This window comes from Hypanus sabinus, chromosome 7 (assembly GCF_030144855.1).
Source record: "Hypanus sabinus isolate sHypSab1 chromosome 7, sHypSab1.hap1, whole genome shotgun sequence".
Classification (NCBI taxonomy): Eukaryota; Metazoa; Chordata; class Chondrichthyes; order Myliobatiformes; family Dasyatidae; genus Hypanus; species Hypanus sabinus.
Genome location: NC_082712.1, coordinates 72,758,961 through 72,773,976, shown reverse-complemented (window position 1 = coordinate 72,773,976; position 15,016 = coordinate 72,758,961). Strand labels below are relative to the sequence as shown.

Sequence of the window (15,016 nt, the reverse complement as noted above, 5' to 3'; positions counted from 1 at the left end):
TCTTGTCTAGCACATAATGTCAAGATTGGTCTCCTTTTGGATTAACTGGGTCACAATATGAATGTTGCAGACTTGACCCTTGTTTTTTTTTAATGAGGCAGAGTGTCCAGCTCGATGCTCAACCCGGCATGGATGGAAAGCGTGCTTGGGGGGGGGGGGCAAGTACAATGATAACTTTTAAAAGACTATTGGATGGGTCCATGGAATGGAAAGATTTAGAAAGTTATGGGCTAAATATTGGAAAATGGGACTAGCTTGGATGGGGCATCTTGGTCAGCAGGAACTGGTTGGGATGAATGGCCTGTTTCCGTGCTGTGTATCTCTGTGACACTATGATTTTATCTGGAGATGAGCATGCAAGGCAGAATTTCAATATTTCCAGGTAGCAGCAATGCCATTAGTATTAACTTCATTGCTACATAGACAGATCATTGCATTTGGCATGTTTATAGAATAATAAAACTAGAATCATTGAAATTTATGGTGAAGAAAGAACCTAGAGCCCATCACAACTACTTTAATGAAAATAGACATTTTCTTATGTCGAAGGTCTCTTCCTCTACCACAATTTCAGGCAGTAAGTTCCATCTACCTACAATTTATTAAATGAAGCTACTTTTACTCAATTTTGCTCTAATCGTTCTATTGTTTAATGTAATCCATAGCCCTATGATATTACTTAATACGAGGTATAATAAGTAATATCTGTTCTGATTGTTTGTAATTTTATACACATTAATAAACTCTCTCATCAGTCACCTTTAATCCAAAGTTAACAGTATGAACCTGGCCATTGTTTTCACATCACAGGTGGAAGTTAAACACACAGAAAGTAGAGGGATCTTCAGCGTCAATAACCACTACATCATTTTTCATTTCTTGGATTTTTCTGAAATATTTCAAATTCGGCCTATGACACAGTCTATCTGTGAGCTTGGAATTTACTGACTTATTCACATGCTGTGATTCTCCACAGCAACTTGGTATTGTTAATGTTTGCTGAAAATGTCAACTGTAGCAGAAAGATTGATTAAGTGGACTTGGAATAGTTTAAATATCACAGCATGATCTTAACTGGATATACTTGGGGGGGTGTGGGAATTACAAATGGCCTGTTTTTGTCAAAAATTTTCTAATGTTCACAAAAAGTAGGAATGGAACTGGTCTATCGTCTTAGCAATCCATAACTTTGGTGATAATTTTATATTTTTTTAGATTGAAGTCTTGGAAGAAGAATCAAATATTGTTGTCATGATGTATCAGCTCATTGAAAAGTACAAGATTGGCACACCTCCTGAGGATCTTGCTGTATTTGCAACTCTGAAACCTTCAATATCCTCTGTTCGTACTGTAATTGATAGAGCTATAAATGAAAGAGAAAGTAATGTATCCAAATTATGTCACTGCCTGGATAAAGATATTGAAGTGCTGAATGAGGAAGTCAGAGAAGTATGGCTACAAGTGCAGGTGAGTCAATAACATAATTAACAATTTGCTAATTACAAACCATGTCTCTGCGGCATTCCAAATTCTCTAAGTTCATTAAATATTGTGTAAAGTCGCTGGCAATGCTTGAACCAAGCTCCATATGTCCTTTTATTTTCAACCCTTTACCCACTGGCAATTCTGTGTTGCTCTAGATTCCAGCATTAGTGGTCCCTTGTGTCTCTTTTACCCACTGAAATAATATGTATTTATTTAAATTTACATTGAAATTCTCTGCTCTAATGAGAGCAGCCCCAACTTCTAACATAGGTCATCTCTAATTTTAAGAAGAGAATTGGATAAATAAGTGAAGGAGAAAACAACATAACTTTGGGAAAGTCTCAGTTTTATTCTTTTTCTGGATATTGATATTGCTCATATGGCCAAGGTTTCATCAAGTACTGACCTAAGGACATTCTTTTTTAGCCATTATAGCTTTGATTCCTAGACCACCACAGACTCTCAGACTCTAATAAAGAATCAGCATGCGCAGAACTCCGGATTATAGGTGCAATAGCCTAATTGCTACATTACCTGATCTCAGTACTAAGTTTATTAGGGTACCAGCTCAGTTGATGATATTTATATTCATGTTTGTTTCTGTCTGAATATTTTTGTGGAGATAGAAGGGACCTGTTTATGAATTGCCAACAAGTTTGCTTTAAACCATTTATTTTCTGAACAAGCTTCATTAGTTAATCACAATTCAGTATTTTCGAATGTGTTATGAGATCTTACTTTGCTGGTTATAATTTACTAATAAAAGATGTCCCCTTTACCTAAATGTGGGGAAAAATAAAATAGAAGCTCTCCCTTTGGCAGTAAAAGACATTACATTCACAGAAAGCCCTGCCAAACTTTATTTGCACTGATGAACATTGAAACTTTCAATCAAAGTAGTCAATCAATGTACAAACAGAGCCACCACAAAGAGCTGTGGGTCAATTGCAAACATTGTTCTCTTTGAGACTAGTCTCAGTGTTACATAAAAGGAGCTTTCTAAGTAGGTCACTAATTACTTCTAAAATGTTTCTGTCAACTCAACACCACTTTATCAAATGTATAAATTTATTTATTTATTTCAAATCCCAGTTCATCCTAAACATATCCTGACTGCCAAATGCCACTCTCCATCTTAATCCCTGATATCAAGCCCCTAAATGTGCCTAACTGTCAGTGACTCCAAACTCTACCAATTCCTAATGCTAACATGTGAACCAATCTCAGATTGCTAGCTCCCCCTACAGATCTCCAATGGCTGATACCTGTCAGCTGATCCTTTTCTGAATTCTACACTGCCTTCAATCCAACATATCAGAGGCACTCCATAATCATTACCGGTCCTTGACTGTCAGACACTGTTTAACTTGTGGCTGACCCCCCACCCACTCCTGACCCCCTCCTCTACCACCTGTATCCCACTTTTTCCTGCCCAGTCTTGGACATCTCATCTCTAAAATACCTCCCTTTCATCCAGACTGGACCTGGAATTAACATGTGATATCTCCCTCCTCCTGTGTTGATATATATGAAATTAATTTCTTTCCGAATGTAAGGGGCCGTTCACAAATGTACAACACAATGCATCCCAAGCAATATTAAATATTGCAGCACCAGGCCCTCATGTTAAACATTTATGGGCCTGCCATTCCATTAATGCATATTTTCTGCGATATTTATTTTGTACGTAATAAACTCTTCTAAGTTCCCTGTCTTCTTTATGGCTGGTGAAGCACAGGATTTGCATAAGTGCAAAATGCTTCTCATTTGTTGTCATCTGCATCATCCCTCAAAAAATGTTTTTTCCTGGTCTTACCTGTAACATCTCTCTGAAATGTTGTTTACATATCCTCCTCTTTATTCAGAAGTTGTTTCAGAATTTGCCAGTAACTGAATTGTTGGCTGAGGCCCGGAGTGTTATCACACTCTTCTAGGATTTGGATGTTGTTTTGTGGATAATAAATCAATAGAACAAAACTAAGGAAGAACTCTTCAGATTATTATACCATATATCATCTTATTTATTAACTGCAGTTTCTTGTGCTAATTTTAGATAGTGCCTTTAATTCTATTAATCTATTTTCTTTGTTGTATGTGTTACAGGATCCTCAGATTCTAGATATCAATTCTGACAGAGAAAATGTGCAAACCATTCTGGATGATCATCAGAGAGTCATGGATGAACTTCAAACACGTGCATTTGAGTATAAATCTTATCAGAAGAACTTTAAGGTGACTGGTTTTAGCTATATGCTGTGACTTTACGGTAGTCATTATAGCATGATAAGAATAGTGTTGGAAAGTGTGGAGCAACACGCTATCAACTGACATAACTCAGTGAGTTGAGCAGCATCAGTAGGAGGAAAGAAAATGTTGCGTTTTGGATTGAAACTTTGCATCAGGACCAAGAATGGAGAGAAAGGTCCTGCAATATTGAGTTCCTCCAGCTGATTTTGTGTTGTTCCAGATTCCATCAGCAGTAGTCCCTTGTGTTTTCTGTTCTTGCACCTTTTCCCATAGAATCACAGAAGTTTCTGCAAACTTGATAGAGATATCTAAAATAAAGAAATGTTTAATTTTGTGAATGGAAAAATGCAGGTTCTTCTGATTATAGAATCAACAAGGGGAAGACAGTTGAAACACAGCTAGTACACAACAGGTCGAAGTTTTGATAATTCTTTTAGAGAATTATTCGAGGCAGATACCATTTAATAATGAAAGAATAAGTTGCAGAAGCATTTAATGCTGAGGTAGTTAGGAGAAGGGCTGAGGTAGGGATGTATGGGTGTTTATTCAGAGAATGTACTGAAGAGGGCTTTGTTTCCACTGACACAGCAACAGAGTTAGCACAAACAAAAACAAATTATTCCATCAGACCTTTTTGATCAATATTAAAGTGATGTAAAGCATCTTGATTAGTTGCTTCAGGGAACAAGTGCATTCATACAAAGAATGAAAGACAAATGAGCATGCATTGATTCAATAAACTCTAATCCTGAATTAATTCCGTATAATAGTTTTAACTTCTGATCTTTTTAGACTTAAAAACATAATTTAATACTTAGGAAGGTTTATATTATATTGGAGGAAGCTACTAGGGTGTGTTCAGTGCTGGGATCAGGATTCTATATATATTGAGTATGTATGCTTTTGTCACTAAGTGAAAAATAACAGGCTTCTTGAGTGTTGCAAACAGGAGGATCACTAGAGATCAGTAGCTTTCACCATGAAACAGAATGTAATATTTTCATGAATGTTTTTGTAGGAATTTGCTTTCAGTAAATTATGTTCTGTGCATAATAGTTTTCAATGAATCAGTTGTTCAAGGAAAAATAAACCCAGCTTATCTAGTCTCTGCAGATATCTGAAATACTCCATCCTTGGCAATATTTTTGTGAATTTCTTTTGCACACTTTGTAGTGCAATCAAGTCTTTCTTACAGTGTGGTGGCCAGACCTACACAATACTCTATCTGTGGTCTAAACAATGCTGTATAAAGCTGCACCATAATTGCCTTGCTAATGCAGACTAGTATTCTGTATGTCTTCATTTCTTTATTTAGCTGAGTTGGTATCTTCAAGGTCCCTTGGTCATATACACCATGGTCCCCCTGTTCTTCCACCCTTCCTAATACCACCTATCCATCACTTCACACCTGTCAGAACTAAATTCCATCTGCCTTCGCTCTGCCCATTTTACTAACTGATTAATATCTTCCTGTCTAAGACAGTTCTACTCATTATCAACAGCACTACCGATTTCTGTGTCAGCTGCAATGTAACCATTCATATCTCCTATGTTCATTGACAAACTGTTAAAATATATGACAAATATTAACAGTCAAACACAGATTCCTATAGCACAACACTGGTCACTGAAATCAGATCACAAAATCTTGCCTTGGATTGCATAGGTTCTTTTGGTCTAGTCTAGTCTCCTCTGTGTTACCTTGTCACATACCTTACTGAAGTCCATGTAGTCTACATTAGCTGCACTGTCCTTACTAAACATCTTTGAAATACTGTATTCAATCAAATTAGTCTGACAGACTTTCCCACTAACAATGCCATGCTGACTGTCAAATTTAACACAAGCTTTACAAACACAGGTTAAGCTTGTCTATCAGGATTTTTTCCAATAATTTCTCCACCATTGAAGTTAGGCTCATGGCCTGTAATTATCGGGCTCATCGCTGCTACTTTTATTGAATAAAGGTACCAAATTTGTTTGACTCCTGTCATCTGGCATCTCACCTTTGACAAGTAAGAATTTAAAAGTCTCTGCAGGCATCCCAGAAATCTCCTCCCTTGTCTCCTGTAGTAATCTGGGATGCAAGATCTTGGGAATTATGTTACCTTTAATCCCTCTAAGGATCAAATGTCACCTTGACGGACATCATTATCACCTCCTGTCTGGGTTTTCCAACTACTGTGCCTTCTTCCTTTAATACTGAAGAGAAGCATTTATTTACGACTCCATCAATGTCCTCCTGCTGCATATGTACATTGACACTTTGGCCCCATATGGACCTTACTCCTTCCTGGGTTATTTTCTTGCTCTAAGTGTAACAAGTGCAAAGTGATGCATTTTGGGAAGTCAAATTGATGCACCATCAATAACTCACACTGAGACGTAAGGCGAGATATCGGCTTTCATTGACTGAAGAAGGAACCAGCAGTGAGTGACCATCATATTACATCCTGGAGAATGAGGCAGAGGATTAGACCTGAATCGCCTTTATACAGGGGCCTGTGGGAGGAGCCACAGGAGCAGTCAGCAGGGGGTGTGTCCAGACAGGCACACGTAGTTCACCACACAAATTCTGGTAGGACATATAGAATAAATAGCAGAGATTTTCAGAGCATTGATCAACAACGAGACCTTGGGATGAAAGTCCAGAGTAGGCAGATTTTGGTGAGGAAGGAGTATGACATAGAATAGAACATAGAATAGTACAGCACATTACAGGCCCTTTGGCCCACAATGTTGTGCCGACCCTCAAACTCTGTCTCCCATATAACCCCCCACCTTAAATTCCTCCATATACCTGTCTAGTAATCTCTTAAACTTCACTAGTGTATCTGCCTCCACCTGTTTCTGTGTTGTATGACTCAATAACTGACTCAAATTTAAATGCTCTCCACTTTTCATTTATAGATTTGCCTGAAAATAGCTGGACTTGGTCCATTTATGTTTGCCTTATGATATTGAAATCTTCTGTCTCTAATCCAATACCTTAATTTTCCCACTGTGCTTCCATAAGCGTGCTAAAAGTTACAGAGTTATGGTCACTGTCTCAGAAATGCTTCTCTGCTGATCTCCACTTACTAGTTCCAATACTATCCTCCTTTACTTGGATTATCTGCATAATGGCTCAAAAAGCTCTCCTGGATGTATTTAAAAAATCCCACTCTCTAAGCCTTTCACACTGAAATGATTCCAATTGATATTTGGGTTTTAAATCCTTTACTACAATAATCCAATTATTTTACCTTTCTCTGGGGTTTGTTTACATATCTGCTCCTCTATCTCATGTTAACTGTCAGGAGGCCAGTAGAACATCTTCAACAAATGATCATTCTTTTTTGTTCCTAAATTCTATCCATTTGACATATTTAGAAGAGGATATCCTCCCTCAGTACTGCTGTAGGGAATTTCTGATTAATATTACAATACACCTCCCTTGTTACTGTATATATTACCAAAGAATGTTGAGTTGCCAGTCCTGTCTTTCCTGCAGCTATTTCTCCATGATAGCAACAAATACTATATTTTCTTGTGCTGTACACCATTCGTCTGCCTAACTAGTCAGATTCCCTGCTTTAAAATAAATGCAGTTTTGCCTTACACTGTTCCCCTTACAATCCCATGCCCATGTTTGATATGTGTATTGGACTGATTTAGTTTCTATTCAATATTTGGCTGCACTATTCCCTCAATTTTACATATGCTCTTTGTCCTATTTCCATACCAAATTGTTTAAACCCTCCATAACAGCACCAAGGCTTGAACCAGTTTGGCAGGGAAATAGGCCAGAGTATAGGTAAAGATGTTTCTTCCCATTTTAGTTCAGGTGAAACCCACCCAACCGGTATATATCCACCTTTCCCAAAAGCCATCTCAGAGATCCAGAAATATAAAGGCCTCTGTCCTACACCATCTCTTTAATAGACAATAGACAATAGGTGCAGAAGTAGACCATTCAGCCCTTAGAGCCTGCACCGCCATTCTGAGATCATGGCTGATCATCTACTATCAATACTCAGTTCCTGCCTTGTCCCCATATCCCTTGATTCCCCTATCCATAAGATACCTATCTAGCTCCTTCTTGAAAGCATCCAGAGAATTGGCCTCCACTGCCTTCCGAGGTAGTGCATTCCAGACCCCCACAACTCTCTGGGAGAAGAAGTTTTTCCTTAACTCTGTCCTAAATGACCTACCCCTTATTCTCAAACCATGCCCTCTGGTACTGGACTCTCACAGCATCTGGAACATATTTCCTGCCTCTATCTTGTCCAATCCCTTAATAATCTTATATGTTGCAATCAGATCCCTCTCAATCTCCTTAATTCCAGCGTGTACAAGCCCAGTCTCTCTAACCTCTCTGCGTAAGGCAGTCTGGACATCCCAGGAATTAATCCCAGGAAGTATATATTCATCTGATCCATTTTCCTGTTCCTAAACTCACTAGCAATTCGCACTGGAAATAATCAAGAAATTACAGACTCCTTTAATTTACGACTAAATGATTATGTTACAGGAGCTCATTCATCTTTTTCTCTATGTCATTAGTACCATTGTGCACCATCAAAGATGGTGACAAATCAGCATACAGAGGGGAGATTAAAAATTTGGCTGAGTTGTCCTATGACAACAACATTACTTGATTTTCAATGTCAGCAAGACCAAGGAACTGACTATTGACTTCAGGAGGAGGAAACCAGAAGTCCATGAGCCACTTTTCATTAGGGGATCAGAGGAGGAGAGGGACATCAACTTTAACTTCCTCAGTGTTATCATTTCTGAGGACCTGTCCTGGATCTAGCATGCAAGTGCAATTATGAAGAACGCAAGGCAGCTCCTCTACTTCCTTTGAAGTTTTTGAAGATTTGGCATAACATCTAAAACTTTGATAGACTACTATAGATGTGTGGTGGAGAATATATTGACTGGTTACATTATGACTTGGCACAGAAATACCAAAATACTTGAATGGAAAATCCTACAAAAAATAGTGGATATGACCCAGTCCAGCATGGGTAAGCCCTCTGTGCTGTTGGGCACATCTAAATGGAGTACTGTTGTGGGAAAGCAGCATCTATGATTAAGGACCCCCACCATTCAGACCATGCTCTCTTTTTACTGATGCCATTAGGAAAACAGTACAAGAGCCTCAGTACCCTCACCACCAGGTTCAGGAACAGTTATTACCCCTCAACCATCAGGCTCTTGAACCAGTGAGGATAACTTCACTTGTCCCATCACTGAATTGTTCCCACAAACCATTGACTCACTTTCTCATATTCTTGATACTTATTAATTAATATTATTTCTTTTTTCTTTAGTATTTACACAGTTTGTTGTTTTTTGCAGTTGGTTGCTTGTCTGTCTTGTTGGTTGTGGTCTTTCATTGATCTTATTATGTTTCTTGGATTTCACTGAGTATGCCCACAAGAAAACAAATCTCAGGGTTGTATATAGGGACATATTAACAAAAATTTATTTTGAACTTTCATGACTTCTTTCTTTTTACCCTCTGTTAGAATGTCCTGAAGCAGTCCTGAGACATTTGTGATCCTGGTATAGGGGAGACAACATGCCACCTCACAATTTTTTTTGCAGCTAAAGAAGTGTCTGCTCTCTTTACATTTGAATCTCCTGTCATGGTAGCTTTCTTAATCCCTTTCCTCCACTCTTGTGCAGCAGAACATCTATGGTATCATGAACATGACTGTTGTTGCTTTCCCATGAGCGGCATCTCCCATTTCTCCAACAGTATCAATAGTACTAAATTTGTTTTAGAGGAGGTTGACCACAGGAGCTCTTGTATTACTTGCTGCACTTACTGATCCACCTGGATATCACTCATGCAGCCTATAGTTATAGGATGGCTAATGCACAAAATTTCTTACGCATATGTCCTTGGCATTGCAAATATACCCATAAATAAATTCATCCACAACTCCAGCCGTGAAATGATCTGAATCTGGAGATTCAGATGGACATATTGCCTGTATTTGGACACTAGAAGTGTCCCTGATTTCCCACATAGCGCATACCATGGTCAAAGTTATCCAGATTATTCTGGTATTCTAGTGAGAATTTAATAAAAAGTGATTTTAAAATCTGTGTATTAAATTACATGATAAATGTTATTTAGTAGATGAGGCAATGCATTGAAATAGTTCAGTAGTTTATATGTTGTTTCATTGTTAATGTTAATTACAATGATTTTGTGAGATATGATGAAGAAAGATGTACTATATCTGTAAAATTGGCTCACTGCAGACACACAATTTTGTCATTGAAACATAGAGTCGCATGATATGGAAACAGATCATTTGGCCTCCAATGGAGTCCCATTCGTATTAATCCCATCATCCAGCACCTGAACCAGAGCCTTCAATAACTAGACAATTCAAACATTCATCTACAGAGCTCTTAAATGCTATTGGTGACTTTGCTTCCATTAATATGAATGCTATGATTTATACTTTCTTTTACCTGTCTAATATGTGCGATTTTTTTTAAATAGGTAGAAATAACGAAATTTGATCTGCTGGAAGAAGTCCATGCTGATATAAAACTGAAAAGTCTTCTCTGGAAGTCTCTAAATGACTGGGATCGTCACACAGAAGAATGTTTGCAGGTAGTTTTTCTTGGTTAAGGTTGCTGCTTTAATATAAAACAGAAGATTGTGAAAATATTCAGCTTTTTTGTTGAAAATACTAGTGAACTATCAATTCCTAAATACTTAATCTAATCAGATAATTATAAAAATATGATTGCTAAATACAATAATGCATTGGTGTACATGCTTAGAACACACATGTCGGAAAATGAATGTCACTTGGCTACAGTTAACAGTTAAAAAGAAATGCTTAAATTCCTGTTTTCTGTTCTTTCTTTCTCACAGTTTGGATTTGAAGCTATAGATGCAGAGCAATTAAGTAGTGAAGTAAACAAGTACAGTAAGATTGTGAATCAACTGGAGAAAGGTCTTCCTCAAAGTACTGTGGTGGCAAAACTGAAAGATAATGTAGACCAGATGAGACAAAAGGTAACGATTTAAAGGATCTGCACATAAAAATATACATTAAAATTACACTTGTGAAAATCAGAGGTGATCATTCCTGCCTGGTCCCCACATCTGGAGGTGATCTCACATTTGCACTTATGTTGTCCTGATACAGAAGTTGCAAATTACTGACTGGCCTCTGATAGTTCAGCTAGGCCCAGAACAGAGTTGGGTGTAAATCTTTTAATTGATTTTTGTAATCTTGCTGTTAACCTGAGTTTCAGAGCAAAACTGAGGTAAATAAAAATGTAATCAAATACACAAAACACGTGCAAATTAAAACATAACAGTAAAACCAAATAAGGAGAATTAACAGGGCAGCAGAGTAATGTAGTTAAGTCAAGTCAAGTCACTTTTTATTGTCATTTCGACCATAACTGCTAGTACAGTACACAGTAAAAACAAGACAATGTTTTTCAGGACCATGGTGCTACCTGAAAGTACCTATGCAGTTAACATAGCACTATTACAGCACCAGCGACCTGAGTTCAATTCCACCAATCTTTGTAGAGAGTTTGTACGTTCTATCTATGACCTCATAAGTTTCCTCCAGTGCTCTAGTTTCCTCCCACATTCCAAGGATATACAGCTTAGTAGGTTAATTGGTCACATGGGTGTAATTGTGTGGTGCAGGTTCATTGGGCCAGAAGGACCAGTTACTGTGTTGACACTCTAAATAAAATGAATAGAGCAAAAATAAAGCAAAATTGTCTTCCTTTTTATGCTGTTTCCCACCATAAAATAATTGAATTCAGGTCAAAACATAATATAAATGTGAACTAGAGCAGAACACAGTTTTGCTGGGATTCTTCATTATCATTTTGTGGAATCAACTCTAGGGTCGTGCATGGAGTTAATCCTGCTGCAGATTGAGACCCCCAGCAAGACATCAATAAAATCCAGTTTATGGGGATGAAGTCTATAGCATTTCTACATTTAAGATGTTTGATAAATATGTGAATGTGCAAGGAATTAATGGCCATAATGATGGGGGTATATTGAGTGAATGGGCCAAGGCTTAAGTGAGGGAGACAAACATTGATATAGATAGGTGAGTTGGGTTTGACTCTTCATTTCTTTTTCTGTAATTCTGTCAAAATAAAACATTTTATTTTCACATTGCAGCTTCCTGTAATCACTAACTTAAGGAACCCCTTCCTGAAACATAGACACTGGGAGTTAATGGAAAACATTATTGGTGCTAAATTGATTGATGTTCTTGAACCAGTAACACTCGCACAACTAATAGAGCTTAATGCTTTTGAACATGCTGAGGAAATACAGAACGTGTCAGGCCAGGCCTCTGGTGAAGCTGCTTTGGAGACAATATTGAAAAAGGTGAGAAATGTATCTATTGAATAAGAAGATATGAACCTAAGAAAATAAGAACAGGAGTCAACCATAAGGCTTCTTAAACCTTTTCTGCCATGTGATATGGATTACTGCATGGTTTAGTAAATGGTGGCTGCTGGATAAATTTGGCATATAATGCACAACTTGGTCCTCAGATTAGCTGTTGTGCCATGTACTGCCAGTAAATATAGGTGGGCCTCCATGTTTTGCAAAGCAATTCTTTCTTTTTCAGTGCAATCCTTTCAGTCGTCATCTCAAACTAACAGGCTATCGGGTTTTTCAAATTCTTTTACAACCTTAGGTTAATTATATTTTTTGTATTATTTATAGTTCAATAATTCCATTTAATATCAGAGAATGTATCCAATATACAACCTGAATTTCTTGCTCTTTGCAAACATCCAAGAAAACAGAAGAGTACCCCAAAGAATGAGAGGCAGTAAAATCATTAGAACCCCAAAACCTCTTTCTCCCCTAGGCACAAGCAGCTGCAAAGCATCAACCCTCACCCACCCCCATTAATTTTAGCAATAATATCAGCACCCACCACTCACCAAGCAGGCAATAGGAAAGCCCCCAGGAGAGACCAAGATCTGCAGTACAATAAAAACTAATTGTGCACTGGACATTTTGACATGCCACAGGCTTTCTCCCTCCATAATAAAGGGGCAGAGAGGAGTCATTCAGCAAGAGGAAAGGCAAAAACAAAACAACTCGTTGATTATGGTGTTATAGTCTGCTGCATTGTTTTTGAGTTCTCCAACTTGAGAACTGGCAGCAAACTCTCCCCTACCGAGAGAGAGAGAGAGAGAGTGACTTGCAGAACAGCAAGACCTCCGACAGCTGATCCACTGTTCCCGATATTCTGTATTCTCCCATGACATCAGCCAGGATTCGGCTCATCTACAGGGCCACAAAGCCTCAGAACCCCAAAGTCATACTCATCTTCTAAGCTGTGTCCTTGGGATATCGAAAGATGGCCATCGATGAGTGGGTCCCATCGCTGTAAAGAACCACAGTTTGAGTGCAGCTGCATGTCAAGGGCACTGACAGAACTCCCATTCAGCTTGTAAAGGAAAAAAAAGAGACATTAAGGGTAGAAATTGAGCTTTTACGCAGATGAGCTTGAAGAAGCTCTTCTCTGGTGCCATTGTAGCTACACCCTTTTTACACTTTATGTTTGTTAGCTCTAAGACACTAATCACTGGGGTTACCTAAACCATGGTAGTGGAGAAATGGAGGTGAATATAATCTGTAAAGTGGAATACTTTGCAAATTGTGAAGAAGAAAGACAATGTTTACAGTATGGCAGTTATCACAGGATAAAACTGGCACTTGGATACTCCTCTCAAGTAGGCTGATTCACCATTTGTAAAGTATGAAAATTACAATATTTAAAAGGCAGTTTATGCTATGGAAAGGCGAGTGTGGGCTAGAGCTTCTTCAGCTGTGAATTTACCTAACATTCTCATTATTTCAAATATCTTGATGATTTTATCCTGTAAACTCTATTACCAAAGAGAATGAGGATCAATATTTGTGTTCTTTTATCTTTTAATCTGACTCTTTATACTTTAAAACAGCTACTTACCCTGCTTCCTTCAAGGGCAAAACATCCTTCCTGAGGATATCCATTTCATCAGCAAAGCCACTTGAAGAAGTGTGATTTGTTGCATGATTCCTGGTACCCTTACAAAGAAATCAATATTTCATGAAAGTGCATTTACATGATTGTATTAGATTATGAATAAAAATTCAATAGCTATAGAAGTAATATGAGTGAACTGATCAAAAATATTTTTATTTTACTTTAATGTGACTGATAGGACATTTTGGGCTGAAACCTGGCTACTACATGGATTTGATATTTGCAATACCTATTGCTTGGCTCACCAAGCCAGGACGTGGCAGGGCATTCTTACTAACTATGCATAATAAAGGACAATAAACCTATGACACATAGGCCTCAAATAGAGTATTAATGAGCCCTTGCTGCAGGCACCCATCCTCTTTCTGAGAAGGCAAGCCTGATCTGAGGTTTTGCCTCTGGTCAAAATACAAGAGCCCATTCTTTTACAGTTTTTAAATATCTAGGTTACTTCTAGTGCCATATGCTAGTAAGGCAGAAGTAGAATGTTAGGCCAGATGAATGTGTGGCTGAAGAGTTGGTGCAGCAGCAGATATTCACATTTTTGGATCATTGATCAATCTCTGGACCAGATGTGACACAAGACGGTCACATTTCACTTTCAGTAGAGGAAAAACAATATTCTAATGGAAAGGCTTGACAGTGATACTAAGGAGGGTTTAAATGATATAGTTGGCAAATCAGCTATGACACACAGGCCTCAGGCAGGGTGGTGAAATTTGAAACTGTAGTGAGGCAGATGGGAGCCTGGAAGTCGATACAGAAGTCAACAAAAGAAAGTTCTGTAGGCAAAATTTTTCAGAATCAGAAACTGAATCAGCTTTATTATCACTGACGTGTTGTTTTGCAGCAATAGTATAGTGCAATACATGAAAATTACTCTAAAGTAACATAAGAATAAATATTTTCATATTCCATAAGTTAACAAAATAGTGAAATAGTATTCATAGGTTCATGAACTGTTCAGAAATCTGATTGCTGTGGGGATAAAGCTGTTCCTCAAGTGCTGAGTGTGTGTATTTTCTATTGGTAGCAATGAGAAGAGGACATGCCCTCAATAGTGAGGGTCCCTCATGATGGATACTACCTTTTTGAGGCATCATTACCTATTGAGGATGACATTGATGGTGTGTAGGCTGTGCTCATGACAAAGTTGGTTGAGTTTACTAATCTCTGAGGCTTTTTCTGATCTTATGCATTGGTACATCTGTACCAGATGGTGATGCAATCAA

The 15,016-nt window shown here is 38.0% G+C and overlaps 1 protein-coding gene across 1 annotated transcript in view; it reads left to right on the top strand.

Annotated features, from left to right (window-relative positions):
• dnah6 (dynein, axonemal, heavy chain 6) overlaps positions 1 to 15,016 on the top strand; it is a 351,317-nt gene that overhangs the window by 81,192 nt on the left and 255,109 nt on the right. The window contains exons 15-19 of the mRNA XM_059974878.1: positions 1,216 to 1,467; positions 3,589 to 3,717; positions 10,241 to 10,354; positions 10,622 to 10,765; positions 11,909 to 12,121. Coding sequence (XP_059830861.1) covers positions 1,216 to 1,467; positions 3,589 to 3,717; positions 10,241 to 10,354; positions 10,622 to 10,765; positions 11,909 to 12,121 — 852 coding nt within the window. The remainder of the gene's footprint in view (positions 1 to 1,215; positions 1,468 to 3,588; positions 3,718 to 10,240; positions 10,355 to 10,621; positions 10,766 to 11,908; positions 12,122 to 15,016) is intronic.